The 23,140-nt window shown below is 52.9% G+C and overlaps 1 protein-coding gene across 3 annotated transcripts in view; it reads left to right on the plus strand.

Annotated features, from left to right (window-relative positions):
• Positions 1-21,260, plus strand: part of RYK (receptor like tyrosine kinase) — an 88,147-nt gene extending 66,887 nt beyond the window's left edge. For all 3 annotated transcript variants that reach the window (XM_061575182.1, XM_061575184.1, XM_061575183.1), the window contains exons 12-16: positions 10,383-10,515; positions 12,922-13,031; positions 13,829-13,988; positions 17,180-17,316; positions 20,612-21,260. In XM_061575182.1, the coding sequence (XP_061431166.1) occupies positions 10,383-10,515; positions 12,922-13,031; positions 13,829-13,988; positions 17,180-17,316; positions 20,612-20,723 (652 nt within the window). In that variant the 3' untranslated portion in view covers positions 20,724-21,260. The remainder of the gene's footprint in view (positions 1-10,382; positions 10,516-12,921; positions 13,032-13,828; positions 13,989-17,179; positions 17,317-20,611) is intronic.
• The last annotated feature ends 1,880 nt before the right edge of the window (positions 21,261-23,140 follow it).

Genomic DNA, 23,140 nt, shown 5'->3' on the forward strand with positions numbered 1-23,140 from the left:
GATGACTGTGTGTGTGTGATGGTGATGATGATGATGGTGTGTGTGTGATGGTGATGACTGTGTGTGTGTGATGGTGATGATGATGATGGTGTGTGTGTGTGATGGTGATGACTGTGTGTGTGATGGTGATGATGACGGTAACTGTGTGTGTGTGTGATGGTGATGGTAACTGTGTGTGTGATGATGATGGTGTGTGTGTGATGGTGATGACTGTGTGTGTGTGATGGTGATGACTGTGTGTGTGTGATGGTGATGATGATGATGATGGTGTGTGTGATGGTGACGACTGTGTGTGTGTGTGTGTGATGGTGATGACTGTGTGTGTGTGATGGTGATGATGATGATGGTGTGTGTGATGGTGATGACTGTGTGTGTGTGATGGTGATGATGATGATGGTGTGTGTGTGTGATGGTGATGACTGTGTGTGTGATGGTGATGATGACGGTAACTGTGTGTGTGTGTGATGGTGATGGTAACTGTGTGTGTGATGATGATGATGGTGTGTGTGTGATGGTGATGACTGTGTGTGTGTGATGGTGATGATGATGATGGTGTGTGTGTGATGGTGATGACTGTGTGTGTGTGATGGTGATGATGATGATGGTGTGTGTGTGATGGTGATGACTGTGTGTGTGTGATGGTGATGATGATGATGGTGTGTGTGTGATGGTGATGACTGTGTGTGTGTGATGGTGATGATGATGATGGTGTGTGTGTGATGGTGATGACTGTGTGTGTGTGATGGTGACGATGATGATGGTGTGTGTGTGTGTGTGATGGTGATGACTGTGTGTGTGATGATGATGATGGTGTGTGTGTGATGGTGATGACTGTGTGTGTGTGATGGTGATGATGATGTGTGTGTGTGTGATGGTGATGACTGTGTGTGTGTGATGGTGATGATGATGATGGTGTGTGTGTGATGGTGATGACTGTGTGTGTGTGATGGTGATGATGATGGTGTGTGTGTGATGGTGATGACTGTGTGTGTGTGATGGTGATGATGATGATGATGGTTTGTGTGTGATGGTGATGACTGTGTGTGTGTGATGGTGATGATGATGATGGTGTGTGTGTGTGATGGTGATGACTGTGTGTGTGATGGTGATGATGACAGTAACTGTGTGTGTGTGTGATGGTGATGGTAACTGTGTGTGTGTGATGGTGATGGTAACTGTGTGTGTGATGATGATGATGGTGTGTGTGTGATGGTGATGACTGTGTGTGTGTGATGGTGATGATGATGATGGTGTGTGTGTGATGGTGATGACTGTGTGTGTGTGATGGTGATGATGATGATGTGTGTGTGATGGTGATGATGATGATGGTGTGTGTGTGATGGTGATGACTGTGTGTGTGTGATGGTGACGATGATGATGGTGTGTGTGTGTGTGATGGTGATGACTGTGTGTGTGATGATGATGATGGTGTGTGTGTGGTGATGATGATGTGTGTGTGTGTGATGGTGATGACTGTGTGTGTGTGATGGTGATGATGATGATGGTGTGTGTGTGATGGTGATGACTGTGTGTGTGTGATGGTGATGATGATGATGGTGTGTGTGTGATGGTGATGACTGTGTGTATGTGATGGTGATGATGATGATGGTGTGTGTGTGTGATGGTGATGACTGTGTGTGTGATGGTGATGATGACGGTAACTGTGTGTGTGTGTGATGGTGATGGTAACTGTGTGTGTGATGGTGATGGTAACTGTGTGTGTGATGATGGTAACTGTATGTGTGTTTGTGCGTCATGAGGAACCTGCTGCCGATCTTTGCGGTGTGCGTATGTGATGATGATGATGGTGATGATAATGGTGTGTGTGTAATGATGATGGTGTGATGGTGATGATGATGATGGTAATTGTGTGTGTGTGATGATGATGGTAACTGTGTGTGTGATGATGACTGTGTGTGTGTGCGTGACGAGGAACCTGCTGCCCATCTGTGCGGTGTGCGTGTGTGATGGTGATGGTAACTGTGTGTGTGTGTGATGATGACTGTGTGTGTGTGATGATGGTAACTGTGTGTGTGTGATGGTGATGATGATGGTGATGATGGTAACTGTATGTGTGTGTGTGTGATGATGACTGTGTGTGTGTGTGTGTGTGTGATGATGATTGTGTGTGTGTGTGTGATGCTGACTGTGTGTGTGATGATGATGACTGTGTGTGTGTGTGATGATTACTGTGTGTGTGTGTGTGCGTGACGAGGAACCTGCTGCCCATCTGTGCGGTGTGTGTGTGTGATGATGACTGTGTGTGTGAGATGATGACTGTGTGCGTGTGTGATGATGACTGTGTGTGTGTGTGATGATGACTGTGTGTGTGTGTGATGATGACTGTGTGTGTGTGTGATGATGACTGTGTGTGTGTGATGATGACTGTGTGTGTGTGTGATGATGACTGTGTGTGTGTGTGATGATGACTGTGTGCGTGTGTGATGATGACTGTGTGTGTGTGTGATGATGACTGTGTGTGTGTGTGATGATGACTGTGTGTGTGTGTGATGATGACTGTGTGCGTGTGTGATGATGACTGTGTGTGTGTTGTGATGATGACTGTGTGTGTGTGAGATGATGACTGTGTGTGTTGTGAGATGATGACTGTGTGTGTGTGTGATGATGACTGTGTGCGTGTGTGATGATGACTGTGTGCGTGTGTGATGATGACTGTGTGCGTGTGTGATGATGACTGTGTGCGTGTGTGATGATGACTGTGTGCGTGTGTGATGATGACTGTGTGTGTGTGAGATGATGACTGTGTGTGTGATGATGACTGTGTGCGTGTGTGATGATGACTGTGTGCGTGTGATGATGACTGTGTGTGTGTGTGATGATGACTGTGTGTGTGTGATGATGACTGTGCGTGTGTGATGATGACTGTGTGTGTGTGAGATGATGACTGTGTGTGTGTGTGATGATGACTGTGTGCGTGTGTGATGATGACTGTGTGTGTGTGTGTGATGATGACTGTGTGTGTGTGATGATGACTGTGCGTGTGTGATGATGACTGTGTGTGTGTGATGATGACTGTGCGTGTGTGTGTGATGATGACTGTGTGCGTGTGTGATGATGACTGTGTGTGTGTGTGTGATGATGACTGTGTGTGTGTGATGATGACTGTGCTGTGTGATGATGACTGTGTGTGTGTGTGATGATGACTGTGTGCGTGTGTGATGATGACTGTGTGTGTGTGTGATGATGACTGTGTGTGTGTGAGATGATGACTGTGTGTGTGTGTGATGATGACTGTGTGCGTGTGTGATGATGACTGTGTGTGTTATGACTGTGTGTGTGATGATGACTGTGTGTGTGTGATGATGACTGTGTGTGTGTGATGATGACTGTGCGTGTGTGTGATGATGACTGTGTGCTTGTGATGATGACTGTGTGTGATGATGATGACTGTGTGCGTGTGTGATGATGACTGTGTGTGTGATGATGATGACTGTGTGTGTGTGATGATGACTGTGGTGTGTGTGTGAGATGACTGTGTGTGTGTGATGATGACTGTGTGTGTGTGGTGATGATGACTGTGTGCGTGTGTGAGATGATGGACTGTGTGTGTGATGGTGATGATGACTGTGTAGCTGTGTGAGATGATGACTGTGTTGTGTGTGATGATGACTGTGTGTGTGTGATGATGACTGTGTGTGTGTGTGATGATGACTGTGTGTGTGTGATGATGACTGTGTGTGTGTGTGATGGTGATGGACGTGTGTGTGTGTGTATGATGGACTGTGTGTGGTGTGATGATGACTGTGTTGTGTGATGATGATGACTGTGTGTGTTGTGTGATGATGACTGGTGTGTGTGATGGTGACTGATGATGACTGTGTGTCTGTGTGTTGTGATGATGATGACTGTGTGTGTGTGAGATGATGACTGTGTGTGTGTGTGAGATGACTGTGTGGTGTGTGATGATGACTGTGTGTGTGTGTGATGATGACTGTGTGTGTGTGTGTATGACTGGTGTGTTGTGATGATGACTGTGTTGGTGTGGATGATGACTGTGTGTGTGTGGATGATGACTGTGTGTTTGTGTGATGATGACTGTGTGATGGTGTGACTGATGACTGTGTGTGTGTGAGATGACTTTGTGTGTGTGTGATGAGACTGTGTGTGTGTGAGATGATGACTGTGTGTGTGTGTGATGATGACTGTGTGCGTGTGTGATGATGATGACTGTGTGTGTGTGTGATGATGACTGTGTGTGTGTGTGATGACTGTGTGTGTGTGTGATGATGACTGTGTGTGTGTGTGATGATGACTGTGTGTGTGTGAGATGATGACTGTGTGTGTGTGTGATGATGACTGTGTGTGTGATGATGACTGTGTGTGTGTGAGATGATGACTGTGCGTGTTGTGAGATGATGACTGTGTGTGTGTGTGATGATGACTGTGTGTGTGTGTGATGATGACTGTGTGGTGTGTGATGATGACTGTGTGTGTGTGTGATGATGACTGTGTGTGTGTGTGATGATGACTGTGTGTGTGTGTGATGATGACTGTGTGCGTGTGTGATGATGACTGTGTGTGTGTGAGATGATGACTGTGCGTGTGTGAGATGATGACTGTGTGTGTGTGTGATGATGACTGTGTGTGTGTGTGATGATGACTGTGTGTGTGTGTGATGATGACTGTGTGTGTGTGTGATGATGACTGTGTGTGTGTGTGATGATGACTGTGTGTGTGTGTGATGATGACTGTGTGTGTGTGATGATGACTGTGTGTGTGTGTGATGATGACTGTGTGTGTGTGTGATGATGACTGTGTGTGTGTGTGATGATGACTGTGCGTGTGTGTGATGATGACTGTGCGTGTGTGAGATGATGACTGTGTGTGTGTGAGATGATGACTGTGTGTGTGTGAGATGATGACTGTGTGTGTGTGTGATGATGACTGTGTGTGTGTGTGATGATGACTGTGTGTGGTGTGATGATGACTGTGTGTGTGTGTGATGATGACTGTGTGTGTGTGTGATGATGACTGTGTGTGTGTGTGATGATGACTGTGTGTGTGTGTGATGATGACTGTGTGTGTGTGTGATGATGACTGTGTGTGTGTGTGATGATGACTGTGTGCGTGTGTGTGATGATGACTGTGTGTGTGTGATGATGACTGTGTGTGTGTGTGATGATGACTGTGTGTGTGTGATGCTGATGACTGGTGTGTGTGTGATGATGATGACTGTGTGTGTGTGTGATGATGATGACTGTGTGTGCCCTGTGTGAGGATGATGACTGTGTGCTGTTGTGATGATGATGACTGGTGTTGTGTTTGTGAGATGATGGACTGTGTGCTGTGTGATGATGAGACTGTGGTGTGTGTGATGATGAGCCCTGTGTTGTGTGTGTAGATGATGACTGTGTGAGTGTGGATGATGACTGTGTGTCGTGTGTGATGATGACTGGTGTGTGTGTGAGTGATGACTGTGTGTGTGTGTGATGATGACTTTGTGCTGTGTGTGATGATGACTGTGTGCTGTTGTTGTGCATGATGACTGTGTTGCTGTGATGATGATGACTGTGTGTTGTGTGTTTGCTGATGACTGTGGTGTGTGATGGATGATGATGACCTGTGTTGTGATGTGGTGATGATTGATGAATGTGTGTGTGATGGTGATGATGATGACTGTGTGTGTGTGTGTTGATGATGATGACTGTGTTGCTGTGTTCGATGATGATGACTGTGTGTGTGTGTGATATGCCTGTGTTCGTGTGTGATGATGCACTGCTGTGTGTGTGTGATGAGGACTGTGTGTGTGTGTGATATGACTGTGTGTGTGTGATGATGACTGTGTGTGTGTGAGATGATGACTGTGTGTGTGGTGATGATGACTGTGTGTGTGTGATGATGACTGTGTGTGTGTGAGATGAGACTGTGTGTGTGTGTGATGATGACTGTGTGTGTGTGCTGATGACTGTGCTGTGATGTTGATGATGACTGTGTGTGTGATGATGACGTGTGTGTGTGTGATGATGACTGTGTGTGTGTGTGATGATGATGTGTGTGTGTGTGATGATGACTGTGTGTGTGTGTGATGATGACTGTGTGTGTGTGTGATGATGAACTGTGTGTGGTGTGATGATGACTGTGTGTGTGTGATGATGACTGTGTGTGTGAGATGATGACTGTGGTGTGTGTGATGAGATGATGCTGTGCTGTGTGTGTAGATGATGACTGTGTGTGTGTGTGATGATGACTGTGTGTGTGTGTGATGATGACTGTGTGTGTGTGATGATGACTGTGTGGTGTGTGATGATGACTGGTGTGTGTGTGATGATGACTGTGTGTGTGTGTGATGATGACTGTGTGTGGTGTGATGAGACTGTGTGGTGTGTGATGATGACTGTGCGTGTGTGAGATGATGACTGTGTGTGTGTGTGATGATGACTGTGTGTGTGTGTGATGATGACTGTGTGCGTGTGTGATGATGACTGTGTGTGTGGTGATGATGACTGTGTGTGTGTGTGATGATGACTGTGTGTGTGTGTGATGATGACTGTGTGTGTGTGTGATGATGACTGTGTGTCGTGTGTGATGATGACTGTGTGTGTGTGTGATGATGACTGTGTGTGTGTGTGATGATGACTGTGTGTGTGTGTGATGATGACTGTGCGTGTGGTGATGATGACTGTGTGTGTGTGTGAGATGATGACTGTGTGTGTGTGTGATGATGACTGTGTGTGTGTGTGATGATGACTGTGTGTGTGTGTGATGATGACTGTGTGTGTGTGATGATGACTGTGTGTGTGTGTGATGATGACTGTGTGTGTGTGAGATGATTACTGTGTGTGTGTGTGATGATGACTGTGTGTGTGTGATGATGACTGTGTGTGTGTGTGATGATGACTGTGTGTGTGTGTGATGATGACTGTGTGTGTGTGTGATGATGACTGTGCGTGTGTGAGATGATGACTGTGTGTGTGTGTGATGATGACTGTGTGTGTGTGTGATGATTGTGATGACGGTGTGTGTGTGTGATGATGACTGTGTGTGTGTGATGATGATGACTGTGTGTGTGTGAGATGATGACTGTGTGGTGTGATGATGACTGTGTGTGTGTGTGAGATGATGACTGTGTGTGTGTGAGATGATGACTGTGTGCGTGTGATGATGACTGTGTGTGTGTGTGATGATGACTGTGTGTGTGTGAGATGATGACTGTGTGTGTGTGTGATGATGACTGTGTGTGTGTGATGATGACTGTGTGTGTGTGTGATGATGACTGTGTGCGTGTGTGATGATGACTGTGTGCGTGTGTGATGATGACTGTGTGTGTGTGTGATGATGACTGTGTGTGTGTGTGATGATGACTGTGTGCGTGTGAGATGATGACTGTGTGTGTGTGTGATGATGACTGTGTGCGTGTGAGATGATAACTGTGTGCGTGTGTGATGATGACTGTGTGTGTGTGTGATGATGACTGTGTGTGTGTGTGATGATGACTGTGTGTGTGTGTGATGATGACTGTGTGTGTGTGTGATGATTGTGTGTGTGTGATGATGACTGTGTGTGTGTGAGATGATGACTGTGTGTGTGTGTGATGATGACTGTGTGTGTGTGTGATGATGACTGTGTGTGTGTGTGATGATGACTGTGTGTGTGTGTGATGATGACTGTGTGTGTGTGTGATGATGACTGTGTGTGGTGTGTGATGATGACTGTGTGTGTGTGTGATGATGACTGTGTGTGTGTGTGATGATGACTGTGTGTGTGTGTGATGATGACTGTGTGTGTGTGTGATGATGACTGTGTGTGTGTGTGATGATGACTGTGTGTGTGTGTGATGATGACTGTGTGTGTGTGTGATGATGACTGTGTGTGTGTGTGATGATGACTGTGTGTGTGTGTGATGATGACTGTGTGTGTGTGTGATGATGACTGTGTGTGTGTGATGATGACTGTGTGTGTGTGTGATGAGACTGTGTGTGTGTGTGATGATGACTGTGTGTGTGTGTGATGATGACTGTGTGTGTGTGTGATGATGACTGTGTGTGTGTGTGATGATGACTGTGTGTGTGTGTGATGATGACTTGTGTGTGTGTGAGATGATGACTGTGTGTGTGTGTGATGATGACTGTGTGTGTGTGTGATGATGACTGTGTGTGTGTGTGATGATGACTGTGTGTGTGTGATGATGACTGTGTGTGTGTGTGGATGATGACTGTGTGCGTGTGTGATGATGACTGTGTTTGCGTGTGATGATGACTGTGTGTGTGTGTGTAGATGATGACTGTGTGCGTGTGTGATGATGACTGTGTGTGTGTGTGAGATGATGACTGTGTGCTGTGTGTGATGATGACTGTGTGCGTGTGAGATGATGACTGTGTGTGTGTGTGATGATGACTGTGTGTGTGTGTGATGATGACTGGTGTGTGTGTGAGATGATGACTGTGTGTGTGTGTGATGATGACTGTGTGCGTGTGTGATGATGACTGTGTGTGTGTGTGATGATGACTGTGTGCGTGTGTGATGATGACTGTGTGTGTGTGTGAGATGATGACTGTGTGCGTGTGTGATGATGACTGTGTGCGTGTGAGATGATGACTGTGTGTGTGTGTGATGATGACTGTGTGCGTGTGAGATGATGACTGTGTGTGTGTGTGATGATGACTGTGTGTGTGTGTGATGATGACTGTGTGTGTGTGTGATGATGACTGTGTGTGTGTGAGATGATGACTGTGTGCGTGTGTGATGATGACTGTGTGCGTGTGTGATGATGACTGTGTGTGTGTGATGATGACTGTGTGCATGTGTGATGATGACTGTGTGCGTGTGTGATGATGACTGTGTGTGTGTGTGATGATGACTGTGTGTGTGTGTGATGATGACTGTGTGCGTGTGTGATGATGACTGTGTGCGTGTGTGATGATGGCTGTGTGCGTGTGTGATGATGACTGTGTGCGTGTGTGATGATGACTGTGTGCGTGTGTGATGATGACTGTGTGTGTGTGTGTGATGATGACTGTGTGTGTGTGTGATGATGACTGTGTGCGTGTGTGATGATGACTGTGTGTGTGTGAGATGATGACTGTGTGTGTGTGTGATGATGACTGTGTGCGTGTGTGATGATGACTGTGTGTGTGAGATGATGACTGTGCGTGTGTGAGATGATGACTGTGTGTGTGTGTGATGATGACTGTGTGCGTGTGTGATGATGACTGTGTGTGTGTGTGATGATGACTGTGTGTGTGTGTGATGATGACTGTGTGCGTGTGTGATGATGACTGTGTGCGTGTGTGATGATGACTGTGTGTGTGTGTGATGATGACTGTGTGTGTGTGTGTGATGATGACTGTGTGCGTGTGTGATGATGACTGTGTGCGTGTGTGATGATGACTGTGTGCGTGTGTGATGATGACTGTGTGTGTGTGTGATGATGACTGTGTGCGTGTGTGATGATGACTGTGTGTGTGTGTGCTGATGACTGTGTGCGTGTGTGAGATGATGACTGTGTGTGTGTGAGATGATGACTGTGTGTGTGTGTGATGATGACTGTGTGTGTGTGTGTGATGATGATGACTGTGTGTGTGATGATGATGACTGTGTGTGTGTGTGCGTGACGAGGAACCTGCTGCCCATCTGTGCGGTGTGCGTGTGTGATGATGACTGTGTGTGTGTGATGATGACTGTGTGTGTGTGATGATGATGACTGTGTGTGTGTGTGTGATGATGATGACTGTGTGTGTGTGTGATGATGACTGTGTGTGTGATGATGATGACTGTGTGTGTGTGTGCGTGACGAGGAACCTGCTGCCCATCTGTGCGGTGTGCGTGTGTGATGATGACTGTGTGTGTGTGATGGTAACTGTGTGTGTGTGTGTGTGATGATGATGACTGTGTGTGTGTGTGTGATGATGATGACTGTGTGTGTGTGTGATGATGACTGTGTGTGTGTGCGTGATGATGACTGTGTGTGTGTGTGATGATGACTGTGTGTGTGTGTGATGGTGACTGTGTGCGTGTGTGATGATGATGATGGTGACTGTATGTGTGTGTGTGCGTGACGAAGAACCTGCTGCCCATCTGTGCGGTGTGCGTGTGTGATGATGACTGTGTGTGTGTGTGATGATGACTGTGTGTGTGTGTGATGATGACTGTGTGTGTGTGATGATGACTGTGTGTGTGTGTGTGCGTGACGAAGAACCTGCTGCCCATCTGTGCGGTGTGCGTGTGTGATGATGACTGTGTGTATGTGTGTGATGATGACTCTGTGTGCGTGTGTGATGATGACTGTGTGTGTGTGTGATGATGACTGTGTGTGTGTGTGATGATGACTGTGTGTGTATGTGTGATGATGACTGTGTGTGTGTGTGTGATGATGACTGTGTGTGTGTGTGATGATGACTGTGTGTGTGTGTGTGCGTGACGAGGAACCTGCTGCCCATCTGTGCGGTGTGCGTGGACGAGGGCGAGCGGCCGCTCGTGCTGCTGCCGCTCATGAGCTGGGGGAACCTGAAGCTCTTCCTGCGCCAGTGCAAGCTGGCCGAGGCCAACAACCCACAGGTGTGCAACAACAACAACACTGGCAACAACAACAACAACAACACGGGCATCAACAACAACAACACCATCAAGAACAATAACATCAAGAACAACACTAGCAGCAACAACACAGGCATCAACAACAACAACACCATCAACAACAACACTGGCATCAACAACAACACCAACAACAACAACACAGGAATCAACAACAACACAGGCATCAACAACAAAAATAACATCAACAACAACAATAACAACACCGCCTACAACAAGGCTGCCAACAAAAACAACACGGCAACAACAAAAACACCACCACCAGCAACAACACCACTAATGGCAACAACAACAAAAACAATAGCAACGACAACAACACTGCTAACAACAAAAACAACACGGCCAACAACAACACCACCACCACCAGCAACAACACCACTAATGTCAACAACAATAACAACAACAATAACAACAACACCACCAACAACGACAACAACACTGCCAACAGCACCACTAACAACACTGCCAACAACAACACCACCAACACCACCAATTACAACAACACCACAAATGACAGCAACAACAACAACACCGCCACCACCACCACAAGGGCTGCTAAACCCCAGCAGGTGTACTCACCTGGGCACTACCACGACCACACCAGTAGCAACGCCAACACCGCCACCACCAGCACCACCAGCACCGCCACCACCAGCGCCGCCACCACCAGCACCGCCGCCACCACCACCACCGCCACCACCAGCACCGCCACCACCAGCACCGCCACCACCGCCACCACCACCACCGCCACCACCAGCGCCGCCACCACCACCACCGCCACCACCAGCACCGCCACCACCAACACCGCCACCACAGCTACCAGCACCGCCACCACCAGCACCACCATCATCACCACCACCACCAGCACCGCCACCACCAGCACCACCACCACCAGCACCGCCACCACCAGCACCGCCACCACCAGCACCGCCACCACCAGCACCGCCACCACAACCGCCACCACCAGCACCGCCACCACCAGCACCGCCACCACCAGCACCGCCACCACCAGCACCGCAGTTTTTGTGGTTGGAGCGCGTCAATCTAAATGTGTCGATTTAAAGCGTTTGTGACGGCAGGGATTCATATTCTTGGTTCGTTCTGTAAAGTCACGTGGAAGGGAAATATTAAAAAAATAATAAAGTTCTGACGACGTTTCGGCCACGACGCAAGCAGCCGTTCTCGGGTGAAGAAACAGAGCTGTGGGAAATTCGTGAGAACTTTATAATGTTTTATTATTTTATTATTTCCCTTCTACGTGACTTCAACGAAAGAACCAATAAATCTAAATGTGTCGTTAAATGCGCTGCCGCCGCCACCACCACCACCGACACAGCTAATTAGGAAAGGGGTTTGTTGCGTGAACAAAACGTGGCCAATCCGAAGCTAAATTCTTGGTCCTTTCGGTAAAGTCACGTAGAAGGGAAATAATAAAATAATAAAAAATTTAACTATAAAATTCTCAGATAGTTTAGTTAAATAGTTTAAATTAATAATTTAATTTACATTATTTTTTTTAGTTTAATATGATATTCTTGGTCCTTTCGGTAAAGTCATGTAGAAGGGAAATAATAAAATAATAAAACATTTACAATACAATTCTCACGACGTTTCGATTGCAACACACGCAATCATCATCGGGTGTGAAAACCACAGCAAGAAAATTTGTGGCGTTTTTTTTATTTCTTGCCGTGGTTTTCCCACCCGATGATGATTGCTTGTGTTGCAGTCGAAACGTCGTGAGAATTTAATTGTTTAATTCAGCACAGAATGGAGAGTGGTGGTGCAGCGGTTAGCGCGATGCTCTATGAACCCGGCAACCTAAGTTTCATACCAGGTTATCTGAACCGGTCATGGGCATCCCCTAGGTCCACACAACCTCAAATGAGTACCTGGTGTGATGTGTAGACGTCGCCACTGGGGAGACAAAGGCGGCCGGGCGTGGTGCTGGCCACCCGCCCCCTCGTGTGCCGTGCCGGCCTTAATCGGTGCTCACGGTTTGACCATGTTTGTTTGTTGTAGTACAGAGTTAGACTGATGGCCTTAATCTAAGTTGTCTTGTGGTTGTTGTTGTTTGACTTGCATCCCACTGGGATTTCTGCACACAGCGTTGGTGTACGGTGCTTTTTCTGCAATATTTTGCTGTCTTTTCTTGGATTTTCTGTTTGCACTCAGTCACATATTCACTTTAAGATGTTTTCTTTTTCATGTTTTTGTTTTTTGTTTGTTGCGGTTGCACCCGATTCAAGAGCCGAATGGCTCACAGGGCTATACCTAATAAATGAAACTTAAAACTTGAAACGGACTGCACTTGCCTCAAACGGTGTGTTGAGGCTACATGGGGGATCTTTGTCTTTGTGTTGATCGCAGAGCCTGTCACAGCAAGACCTGGTGAACATCGCCATCCAGATCGCGTGCGGCATGAGCTACCTCACCAAGCGGGAGGTGGTGCACCGAGACCTCGCCGCCAGGAACTGCGTGTAAGCTCACGCCCCCCGCTCGTCACACGCGTGACCCCCACCGTGTCACACCAGCTTGTGTGGCGTGCGTGCGTGTGCGTGTGTGTGCGTGTGTGTGCGTGTGTGTGTGCGTGCGTGTGTGCGTGTGTGCGTGCGTGTGTGCGTGTGTGTGTGGGGAGCGGTAGTGTAGCGGTTAGCGCTACGCTGCGCTATGAACCTGGCGACCCGGGTTCGATTCCCGCTCACGGCTAACACTAGTGACGATTATCTGAACCAGTCCTGGGCCTCCCCTAGGTCGACTCAGCCTTAAATGAGTACCTGGTGCGATGTGTAAACATCGCCACTGGGGAGACAAAGGCGGTCGGGCGTGGTGCTGGCCACCCACCCCCTCGTTCATGTACCATTCCGGCCTTCATAGGTGCTCGCTAACAGCACTTGCCCCTACAGTCTGTTAAGGCTACACGAGGGATCGTTGTTTCGTCTTTTGTATGTGTGTGGGGAGCGGTGGCAAAGCGGTTAGCGCGCTGCGCTACGAACGCGGCGACCCGAGTTCGATTCCCGCTCACGGCCACCAACACCGGTGACGATTTTCTAAACCGGTCCTGGGCCTCCCCTAGGTCGACTCGGCCTCAAATAAGTACCCAGTGCGGTGTGTAGTAAAAATCGCCACTGGGAGAGACAAAGGCGGCCGGGCGTGGTGCTGACCATCCACCCCCTCGTGCGCCGCAGCGCCGGCCTTGATCAGTGCTACTCGCCGAACAACACTTGCCCCAACAGTCTGTTGAGGCTACACGGGGTGTCTTTGTGTGCGTGTGCAGCATTGACGAGGGCCTGCACGTGAAGATCACGGACACGGCGCTGGCTCGCGACCTCTTCCCCATGGACTACCACTGCCTGGGGGACAACGTGAACCGGCCTGTGCGCTGGATGGCCCTCGAAGGCCTCCTCCACCACGACTTCTCCCCCGCCAGCGACGTGGTACGACCCGTGACGCCCCCCACCACCCCTCCCCCCCCCCCCACAGCGACGTGGTACGACCCGTGACGCCCCCTACCATCCCTCCCCCCCCCACAGCGACGTGGTACGACCCGTGACGCCCCCCACCACCCCTCCCCCCCCAGCGACGTGGTACGACCCGTGACGCCCCCCACCATCCCTCCCCCCCCCCAGCGACGTGGTACGACCCGTGACGCCCCCCACCACCCCTCCCCCCCCCCCCACAGCGACGTGGTACGACCCGTGACGCCCCCCACCATCCCTCCCCCCCCCACAGCGACGTGGTACGACCCGTGACGCCCCCCACCATCCCTCCCCCCCCACAGCGACGTGGTACGACCCGTGACGCCCCCCACCATTCCTCCCCCCCCAGCGACGTGGTATGACCCGTGACGCCCCCCACCATCCCTCCCCCCCCACAGCGACGTGGTACGACCCGTGACGCCCCCCACCATTCATCCCCCCCCAGCGACGTGGTACGACCCGTGACGCCCCCCACCACCCCTCCCCCCCCCCCCACAGCGACGTGGTACGACCCGTGACGCCCCCCACCATCCCTCCCCCCCCCACAGCGACGTGGTACGACCCGTGACGCCCCCCACCACCCCTCCCCCCCCAGCGACGTGGTACGACCCGTGACGCCCCCCACCATCCCTCCCCCCCCCCCAGCGACGTGGTACGACCCGTGACGCCCCCCACCACCCCTCCCCCCCCCCCCACAGCGACGTGGTACGACCCGTGACGCCCCCCACCATCCCTCCCCCCCCCACAGCGACGTGGTACGACCCGTGACGCCCCCCACCATCCCTCCCCCCCCACAGCGACGTGGTACGACCCGTGACGCCCCCCACCATTCCTCCCCCCCCAGCGACGTGGTATGACCCGTGACGCCCCCCACCATCCCCCCCCCCCCCCCCAGCGACGTGGTATGACCCGTGACGCCCCCCACCACCCCTCCCCCTCCCGCCAGCGACGTGGTACAACCCATGACGCTCCCTCTGTGGTGACGCAGCAGAGGTCTCACTCTGAATCAGTCGAGCGGCAATGTCTTTTCATTGGTTGTGTAACTCTGCTGTGTGGAAGCTACCTGGTCTGTCGCTCCGGTGACGTCACCGCCACTTAGTGGCGAATGGCGGTTGTTGTTGTTGTGTCACTCTGTGTGTGTGTTCCTATCTGTGTGTGTGTGTGTCACTCTGTGTGTGTGTTACTGTGTGTGTGTGTGCAGTGGGCGTTTGGGGTGACGCTGTGGGAGTTGATGACGCTGGGCCAGACGCCCTATCTGTGTGTGTGTGTTACTGTGTGTGTGTTACTATGTGTGTGTTACTATGTATGTGTGTGTTACTATGTGTGTGTTACTATGTGTGTGTGTGTTACTATGTGTGTGTGTTACTGTGTGTGTGTTACTGTGTGTGTCACTCTGTGTATGTCACTCTGTGTGTGTGTCACTCTGTGTGTGTGTGTAACTGTGTGTGTGTGTGTGCAGTGGGCGTTTGGGGTGACGCTGTGGGAGTTGATGACGCTGGGCCAGACCCCCTATCTGTGTGTGTGTTACTGTGTGTGTGTGTTACTGTGTGTGTCACTCTGTGTGTGTGTTACTGTGTGTGTTACTCTGTGTGTGTGTGTTACTGTGTGTGTCACTCTGTGTGTGTGTGTTACTGTGTGTGTCACTCTGTGTGTGTGTGTTACTGTGTGTGTCACTCTGTGTGTGTGTGTTACTGTGTGTGTCACTCTGTGTGTGTGTGTTACTATGTGTGTGTGTCACTCTGTGTGTGTTACTCTGTGTGTGTGTGTGTTACTGTGTGTGTGTTACTGTGTGTGTGTGTTACTCTGTGTGTGTGTGTCACTCTGTGTGTGTGTAACTGTGTGTGTGTGTGTGCAGTGGGCGTTTGGGGTGACGCTGTGGGAGTTGATGACGCTGGGCCAGACCCCGTACGCTGTGTGTGTGTGTTACTCTGTGTGTGTGTGTTACTGTGTGTGTGTTACTGTGTGTGTCACTCTGTGTGTGTGTTACTGTGTGTGTTACTCTGTGTGTGTGTTACTGTGTGTGTTACTCTGTGTGTGTGTGTTACTGTGTGTGTGTTACTCTGTGTGTGTCACTCTATGTGTGTGTGTTACTGTGTGTGTCACTCTGTGTGTGTGTGTTACTGTGTGTGTGTGTGTTACTGTGTGTGTCACTCTTAGGGGTCGGCACGGTTTGAACCGACTCAAACTGGTTTCAAATTGAGAAAACCAAACCAAACCAAACCAGCGACGACTGAACCAAACCAAACCAAAACCAAACCAAACTAAGCTAAACCAAACCTCTTGAGTTGGCTTGAACCGAAAAGATGCGCGGCAAACAATATTCGCATTCAATACAAATATCAAGTGTATTAATCGCTAATGTCTACGCAGGCTTTCTTCATATTGAGATTCACTAGCAAGTACTGGACGACGATGTCGTCCACAGCCATCTCCTCAAGCTTGGCACGCCCAATGTCCTTGAACGCAGTGTGGTAGTTCAATGGCAGGGAAACCCCAACACTAGGCAACATCCGCGCCCACGAGCGCACACACATCTCGGCCTTGAACGTGCACTTGTGCAGGTTTGGTCGGTCGAGAAAGGAGCGCTTGGCGGCCGAGTTTGCTCTCTCGGAGGGCACGGACGACGCCGGGATAGGCAAATAGTCGAGGGCCACGCGTCGTATGCGCGGGTACTTGCCGCCGTACAGCTTCCACCACTCGACGACGTCCATGCTCAGGTCCTGAGTCGGCTCAAGCAGGAAGCGGTCGACCTCGGAGGCGGCGCCGTCGTGAGCGTTGGGCGCGTAGACCATGTCAAAGAGGATGTTAATGCCGCCACGCGGCGCCGCCTTCGGCGCCGCGTCCGTCGTCAACGCTGGGTAGCGCTGGTTGAGAATGTCCGTCATCATGTCCTTGATATTGCTATACTCGGCCTTCACAACCAACCAAACTAGTTTGAGCCGGTTCCACCCTGTCCGAGCCAAACCGAGTCGGTTTTCGTAGCCCCAAACCAAACCGAACCAGTTCAAACAGAGCCAAACCAAACCGATTTGGTTCGGTTCAAACCGCGGTTTGGTGGTTTGGTTCAAACCGCGGTTTGGTGGTTTGAGCCAAACCGTGCCGACCCCTAGTCACTCTGTGTGTGTGTTCCTATCTGTGTGTGTGTGCAGTGGGCGTTTGGGGTGACGCTGTGGGAGTTGATGACGCTGGGACAGACCCCGTACGCTGAAATCGACCCCTTCGAGATGGCGGCTTACCTCAAGGACGGATTCCGAATCCCCCAACCCTGCAACTGCCCTGACGAGCTGTACGTACTCACCACACTCACCACACTCACCACACCACACTCACCACACTCACCACACCACACTCACCACACTCACCACACCACACTCACCACACTCACCGCACTCACCACACTCACCACACCACACTCACCACACTCACCACACTCACCACACCACACTCACCACACTCACCACACTCGCTCACCACACTCACCACACTCACTCACCACACTCACAACACTCACAACACTCACTCACCACACTCACCACACTCACCACACCACACTCACCGCACTCACCACACTCACCACACTCACCGCACCACACTCACCACACTCACCACACTCACCACACTCACCACACCACACTCACCACACTCACTCACCACACTCGCCACACTTACCACACTCACCACACTCACCACACTCACTCACCACACTCACCACACTCACCACACTCACTCACCACACTCACTCACCACACTCACCACACTCACTCACCACACTCACCACACTCACCCCACTCACCACACCACACTCACCACACCACACTCACCACACTCACCACACTCACCACACTCACTCACCACACTCACCGCACTCACCGCACTCACCACACCACACTCACCACACTCACCACACTCACCACACCACACTCACCACACTCACTCACCACACTCACCTCACCACACTCACCACACTCACCTCACCACACTCACCACACTCACCACACTCACCACCACACTCACCACCACACTCACCACCACACTCACCACACTCAGTCACCACACTCACTCACCACACTCACCACACTCACCACACTCACTCACCACACTCACCACACCACACTCACCGCACCGCCACACTCACCACACTCACCACACTCACCACACCACACTCACCACACTCACTCACCACACTTGCCGCACTCACCACACTCACCACACCACACTCACCACACTCACTCACCACACTCACCACACTTGCCGCACCGCACCACACCACCACACTCACCGCACTCACCACACCACACTCACCACACTCACCACACTCACTCACCACACTCACCTCACCACACTCACCACACTCACCTCACCACACTCACCACACTCACCACCACACTCACCACACTCACCACCACACTCACCACACTCAGTCACCACACTCACCACACTCACCACACTCACTCACCACACCACACTCACCGCACCGCCACACTCACCACACTCACCACACTCACCACACCTCACTCACCACACTCACTCACCACACTTGCCGCACTCACCACACTCACCACACTCACCACACCACACTCACCACACTCACTCACCACACTCACCACACTCACCACACCACACTCACCACACTCACTCACCACACTCACCTCACCACACTCACCACACTCACCTCACCACACTCACCACACTCACCACCACACTCACCACACTCACCACCACACTCACCACACTCAGTCACCACACTCACCACACTCACCACACTCACTCACCACACTCACCACACCACTCACCGCACCGCCACACTCACCACACTCACCACACTCACCACACCACACTCACCACACTCACTCACCACACTTGCCGCACCGCACCACACCGCCACACTCACCACACTCACCACACTCACTCACCACACTTGCCGCACTCACCACACTCACCACACTCACCACACTCACTCACCACACTCACTCACCACACTTGCCGCACCGCACCACACCGCCACACTCACCACACTCACCACACTCACTCACCACACTCACTCACCACTCACCACACTCACCACACCACACTCACCACACTCACTCACCAAACTCACCACACTTGCCGCACTCACCACACTCACCACACTCACCACACTCACCACACTCACTCACCACACTTGCCGCACCGCACCACACCGCCACACTCACCACACTCACCACACTCACCACACTCACTCACCACACTCACCACACTCACCACACTCACTCACCACACTTGCCGCACCGCACCACACCGCCACACTGCGCAGAATGTACTGAACCAAACGCACCGCACCACACTGCACTACTGCACCACACTCGATGCACTACCGCACTGACCGCACTACACCACACTCACCACACTGCACTCACCACACCGCACTACTGCACAACACTGTAATACCACACTGATGGTGATGGTGTGGTGGTGGTGACGGTGTGGTGGTGGTGGTGACGGTGTGGTGGTGACGGTGTGGTGGTGGTGGTGGTGATGACGTGGTGGTGGTGGTGACGGTGTGACGATGACGGTGTGGTGGTGGTGATGGTGTGGTGGTGGTGACGTGGTGACGGTGTGGTGGTGGTGACGGTGTGGTGGTGACGGTGTGACGGTGACGGTGTGGTGGTGGTGACGGTGTGGTGGTGGTGACCTTGTGGTGGTGGTGACGGTGTGGTGACGGTGTGGTGACGGTGATGGTGTGGTGGTGGTGGTGACGGTGTGGTGACGGTGTGGTGGTGGTGACGGTGTGGTCGTGGTGGTGACGGTGACGGTGTGGTGGTGGTGACGGTGACGGTGTGGTGGTGGTGACGGTGTGGTGGTGGTGATGGTGACGGTGTGGTGACGGTGATGGTGTGGTGATGGTGTGGTGGTGGTGTGGTGATGATGGTGACGGTGTGGTGGTGGTGATGGTGACCGTGTGACGGTGATGGTGTGGTGGTGGTGGTGGTGGTGTGGTGATGGTGTGATGGTGACGGTGTGGTGGTGGTGATGGTGTGATGGTGACGGTGTGGTGGTGGTGGTGACGGTGTGGTGGTGGTGGTAACGGTGTGGTGGTGGTGGTGTAGTGGTGGTGGTGGTGACGGTGACGGTGTGGTGACGGTGTGGTGACGGTGACGGTGTGGTGGTGGTGACATGGTGGTGGTGGTGACGGTGTGGTGACGGTGACGTGGTGGTGGTGGTGACGTGGTGGTGGTGGTGGTGACAGTGTGGTGACGGTGTGGTGGTGGTGTGGTGGTGGTGACGGTGTGGTGGTGGTGGTGGTGACGGTGTGGTGATGGTGATGGTGGTGACGGTGTGGTGGTGACGGTGTGGTGGTGATGGTGACGGTGACGGTGTGGTGGTGGTGGTGATGGTGACGGTGTGGTGGTGGTGACGGTGTGGTGGTGACGGTGTGACGGTGACGGTGTGGTGGTGGTGATGACGGTGTGGTGGTGGTGGTGACGGTGTGGTGATGGTGGTGGTGACGGTGGTGGTGTGGTGATGGTGGTGGTGACGGTGTGGTGACGGTGGTGGTGTGGTGATGGTGGTGGTGACGGTGTGGTGGTGGTGGTGACGTGCAGGTTTGCAGTCATGGCGTGCTGCTGGGCGCTGGACCCAGAGGAGAGGCCAAAGTTCACGCAGCTGGTGCAGTGCCTCACCGAGTTCCACGCGGCACTCACCGCCTACGTCTGAGCTCACCGCTCACCACTCATCACCCACGTGTGACCTCACCGCTCACCACTCACCACCCACCACTCACCACCCACGTGTGACCTCACCGCTCACCACTCACCACCCACCGCTCACCACCCACGTGTGAACTCACCGCTCACCGCTCACCACGTGCATTTGAACTCGCTCCTCGCAGCCCATGGCCTCTGCTCGCCGCCCCTGTGCGACCTCTCCACTCGTCGCCCACCGCTTGAGTGTCAGCTCGCCGCTCACCACTCACCACTCACCACCGTGTGAGCTCACCGCTCACCGCTCACCACTCACCACCGTGTGAGCTCATCGCTCACCACTCACCACTCACCACCGTGTGAGCTCGCCGCTCGCCACTCGCCACTCACTACTCACCACTCCCGTGTGAGCTCACCCTGTTCTCCTTGAACTCCCCCCACCTGGGTTCCATCTGGTGTCTCGCCGCGTCGTTGACTTTTCTCATCCCGGGAGCCGTGAGCGGGGCAAGGGGCGACCCTGGAGTGGACGCAGGGGGCGGTGTGGGTCATGGGGGTCAGATGTGGGTGGAGGGTCAGGGGGCGACGAGTCAGAGGTGAAGGTTCAGGGGGTGGTGCATGTCAGGGGGCGACGAGTCAGAGGTGAAGGGTCAGGGGGCGACGAGTCAGAGGTGAAGGGTCAGGGGGCGATGCATGTCAGGGGGCGACGAGTCAGAGGTGAAGGGTCAGGGGGCGGTGCACGTCAGGGGGCGACGAGTCAGGTGAAGGGTCAGGGGGCGACGAGTAGGGGGTGATGCCAGTCAGCGGGTGAGGCGGGCCACGTGGTGACGCGGGCTTAGGGGGTGCGGTTGCGGGGCTGGAGGTGGATGCCGGGTAGGCGGTGACAGTGGCGGTGCGGTGTCATGGCGCCGGGTGGACACTGGGTGGACACTGGACACTGGGTGGACGCTGGGTGGACACTGGGTAGACACCGGGGCCGGCCTCCCTCTCGCCGTCGCGCCCCTCATCTCTCTGCGCTCGCTCCTTCCGCTCCGTCTGCTTCGTCGTTGTTGTTGTTTTTACTGCATCACACATACACACATATACACAGACACATATACACACACACACACATATATTTGTCTCTCTCTTAACTTCAGTTCTTCGTGAGAGACTTTTGTGTAGCATCGTGGGGGGGGGGGCGGCGACCGCGCACCGAGGTCACGGGGGATCGGAGGTCACGTGGGGCTCGGAGGTCACGGGGGGCTCGGAGGTCACGGGGGGCTCGGAGGTCACGGGGGGCTCGGAGGTCACTTGCGGATGCCGAGGCCGGCAAAAATTTACAAGTTTATATATAAAATATTCATAAATAAATAATGTTCATAATCGACCGCTCTGGGGAAACGCTACGGTGCCATGGCGGGGGGGGGGGGGGGTAGAGGTTGGGGGGGTAGAGGTTGGGGGGGTAGAGGTGGGGGCTGGGGGGGTACAGGTGTGGGTGGTAGAGGTGGGGGGTGCGTGGCTCCGTTCGCTGGGTTGCGTGTCGCGTTGTGCCCTCACGTCACGTCGCGTGCTGGCTGGAGGGGGTACCGGGGGGGGGGGGTACCGGGGGGGGCGGGGGGGGGCGTGGGGGGGGTGCGGGGGAGGGGTATGGGGGGGCGTGGGGGTCTCGTCAGGGTTTGAGCGGCCTTCACCGACGGCGCCTTGAATTTCGGAGAGACGTGGACACAGCAGCAGCCGCAGTGGCAGCAGCAGCAGCCGCAGCGGCGGCGGCGGCGGCGGCGGCGGGCGGCGGTGGCCGCGGCCGCCGACTATTTACGAGCCGACGATCGATGTTGTAACCGCGTGCGTGCGTGTGTATAATAATAATAATGTAATAATATTGTATTAATTATAATTACGAGTTAACTCGAGTCCGCGTGTCACCGTCCGCGGGCGTTAAGGCGCCTGCCACTGGAGTACACAAGGGTACTGCGCCTTGATCCACACGAGAGAAAAACAAAACTCAATAATAATGGTCCCGTGTTTTTGTGTCACCCCCTGCGTTCGGCCGAGGGTTGTGGTAGGTGCGTGCCAAGTTTGGTGGGGGGGGGGGGGGGTAGGGGGGGGAAGGGGGGCAGAGGTCGCGCTCCGGCCTGTCCGTGGCGTCCTCTGGGCCACGCGAATCGCGAGCGGCCCTGGCCGCGGAAGGTCACGGGAGGTCGCGGGAGGTCGCGGGTGGAGAGGGTGGAGAGGGTGGCTGGGTCCGGTGTCAATTAGGTGACGGGCGTGTGATACGCAGAGAGTCGCCGGGGTCACGGTTAAGGTCAAGGTCACGTGCCTGGGGCTGGCTCGGCAGGGGAGCGTGGGGTGGGGGGAGCATTGATGGGGGGGGGGTGGGTGTTGTTGGGTGGGGGGGTGAGTGTGTGGGGTGAGTGTGTGGGGTGAGTGTGTGGGGTGAGTGTGTGACGTTTG

This window comes from Lethenteron reissneri, chromosome 57 (assembly GCF_015708825.2).
Source record: "Lethenteron reissneri isolate LAM-NWPU_2019-01 chromosome 57, ASM1570882v1, whole genome shotgun sequence".
NCBI lineage: Eukaryota > Metazoa > Chordata > Hyperoartia > Petromyzontiformes > Petromyzontidae > Lethenteron > Lethenteron reissneri.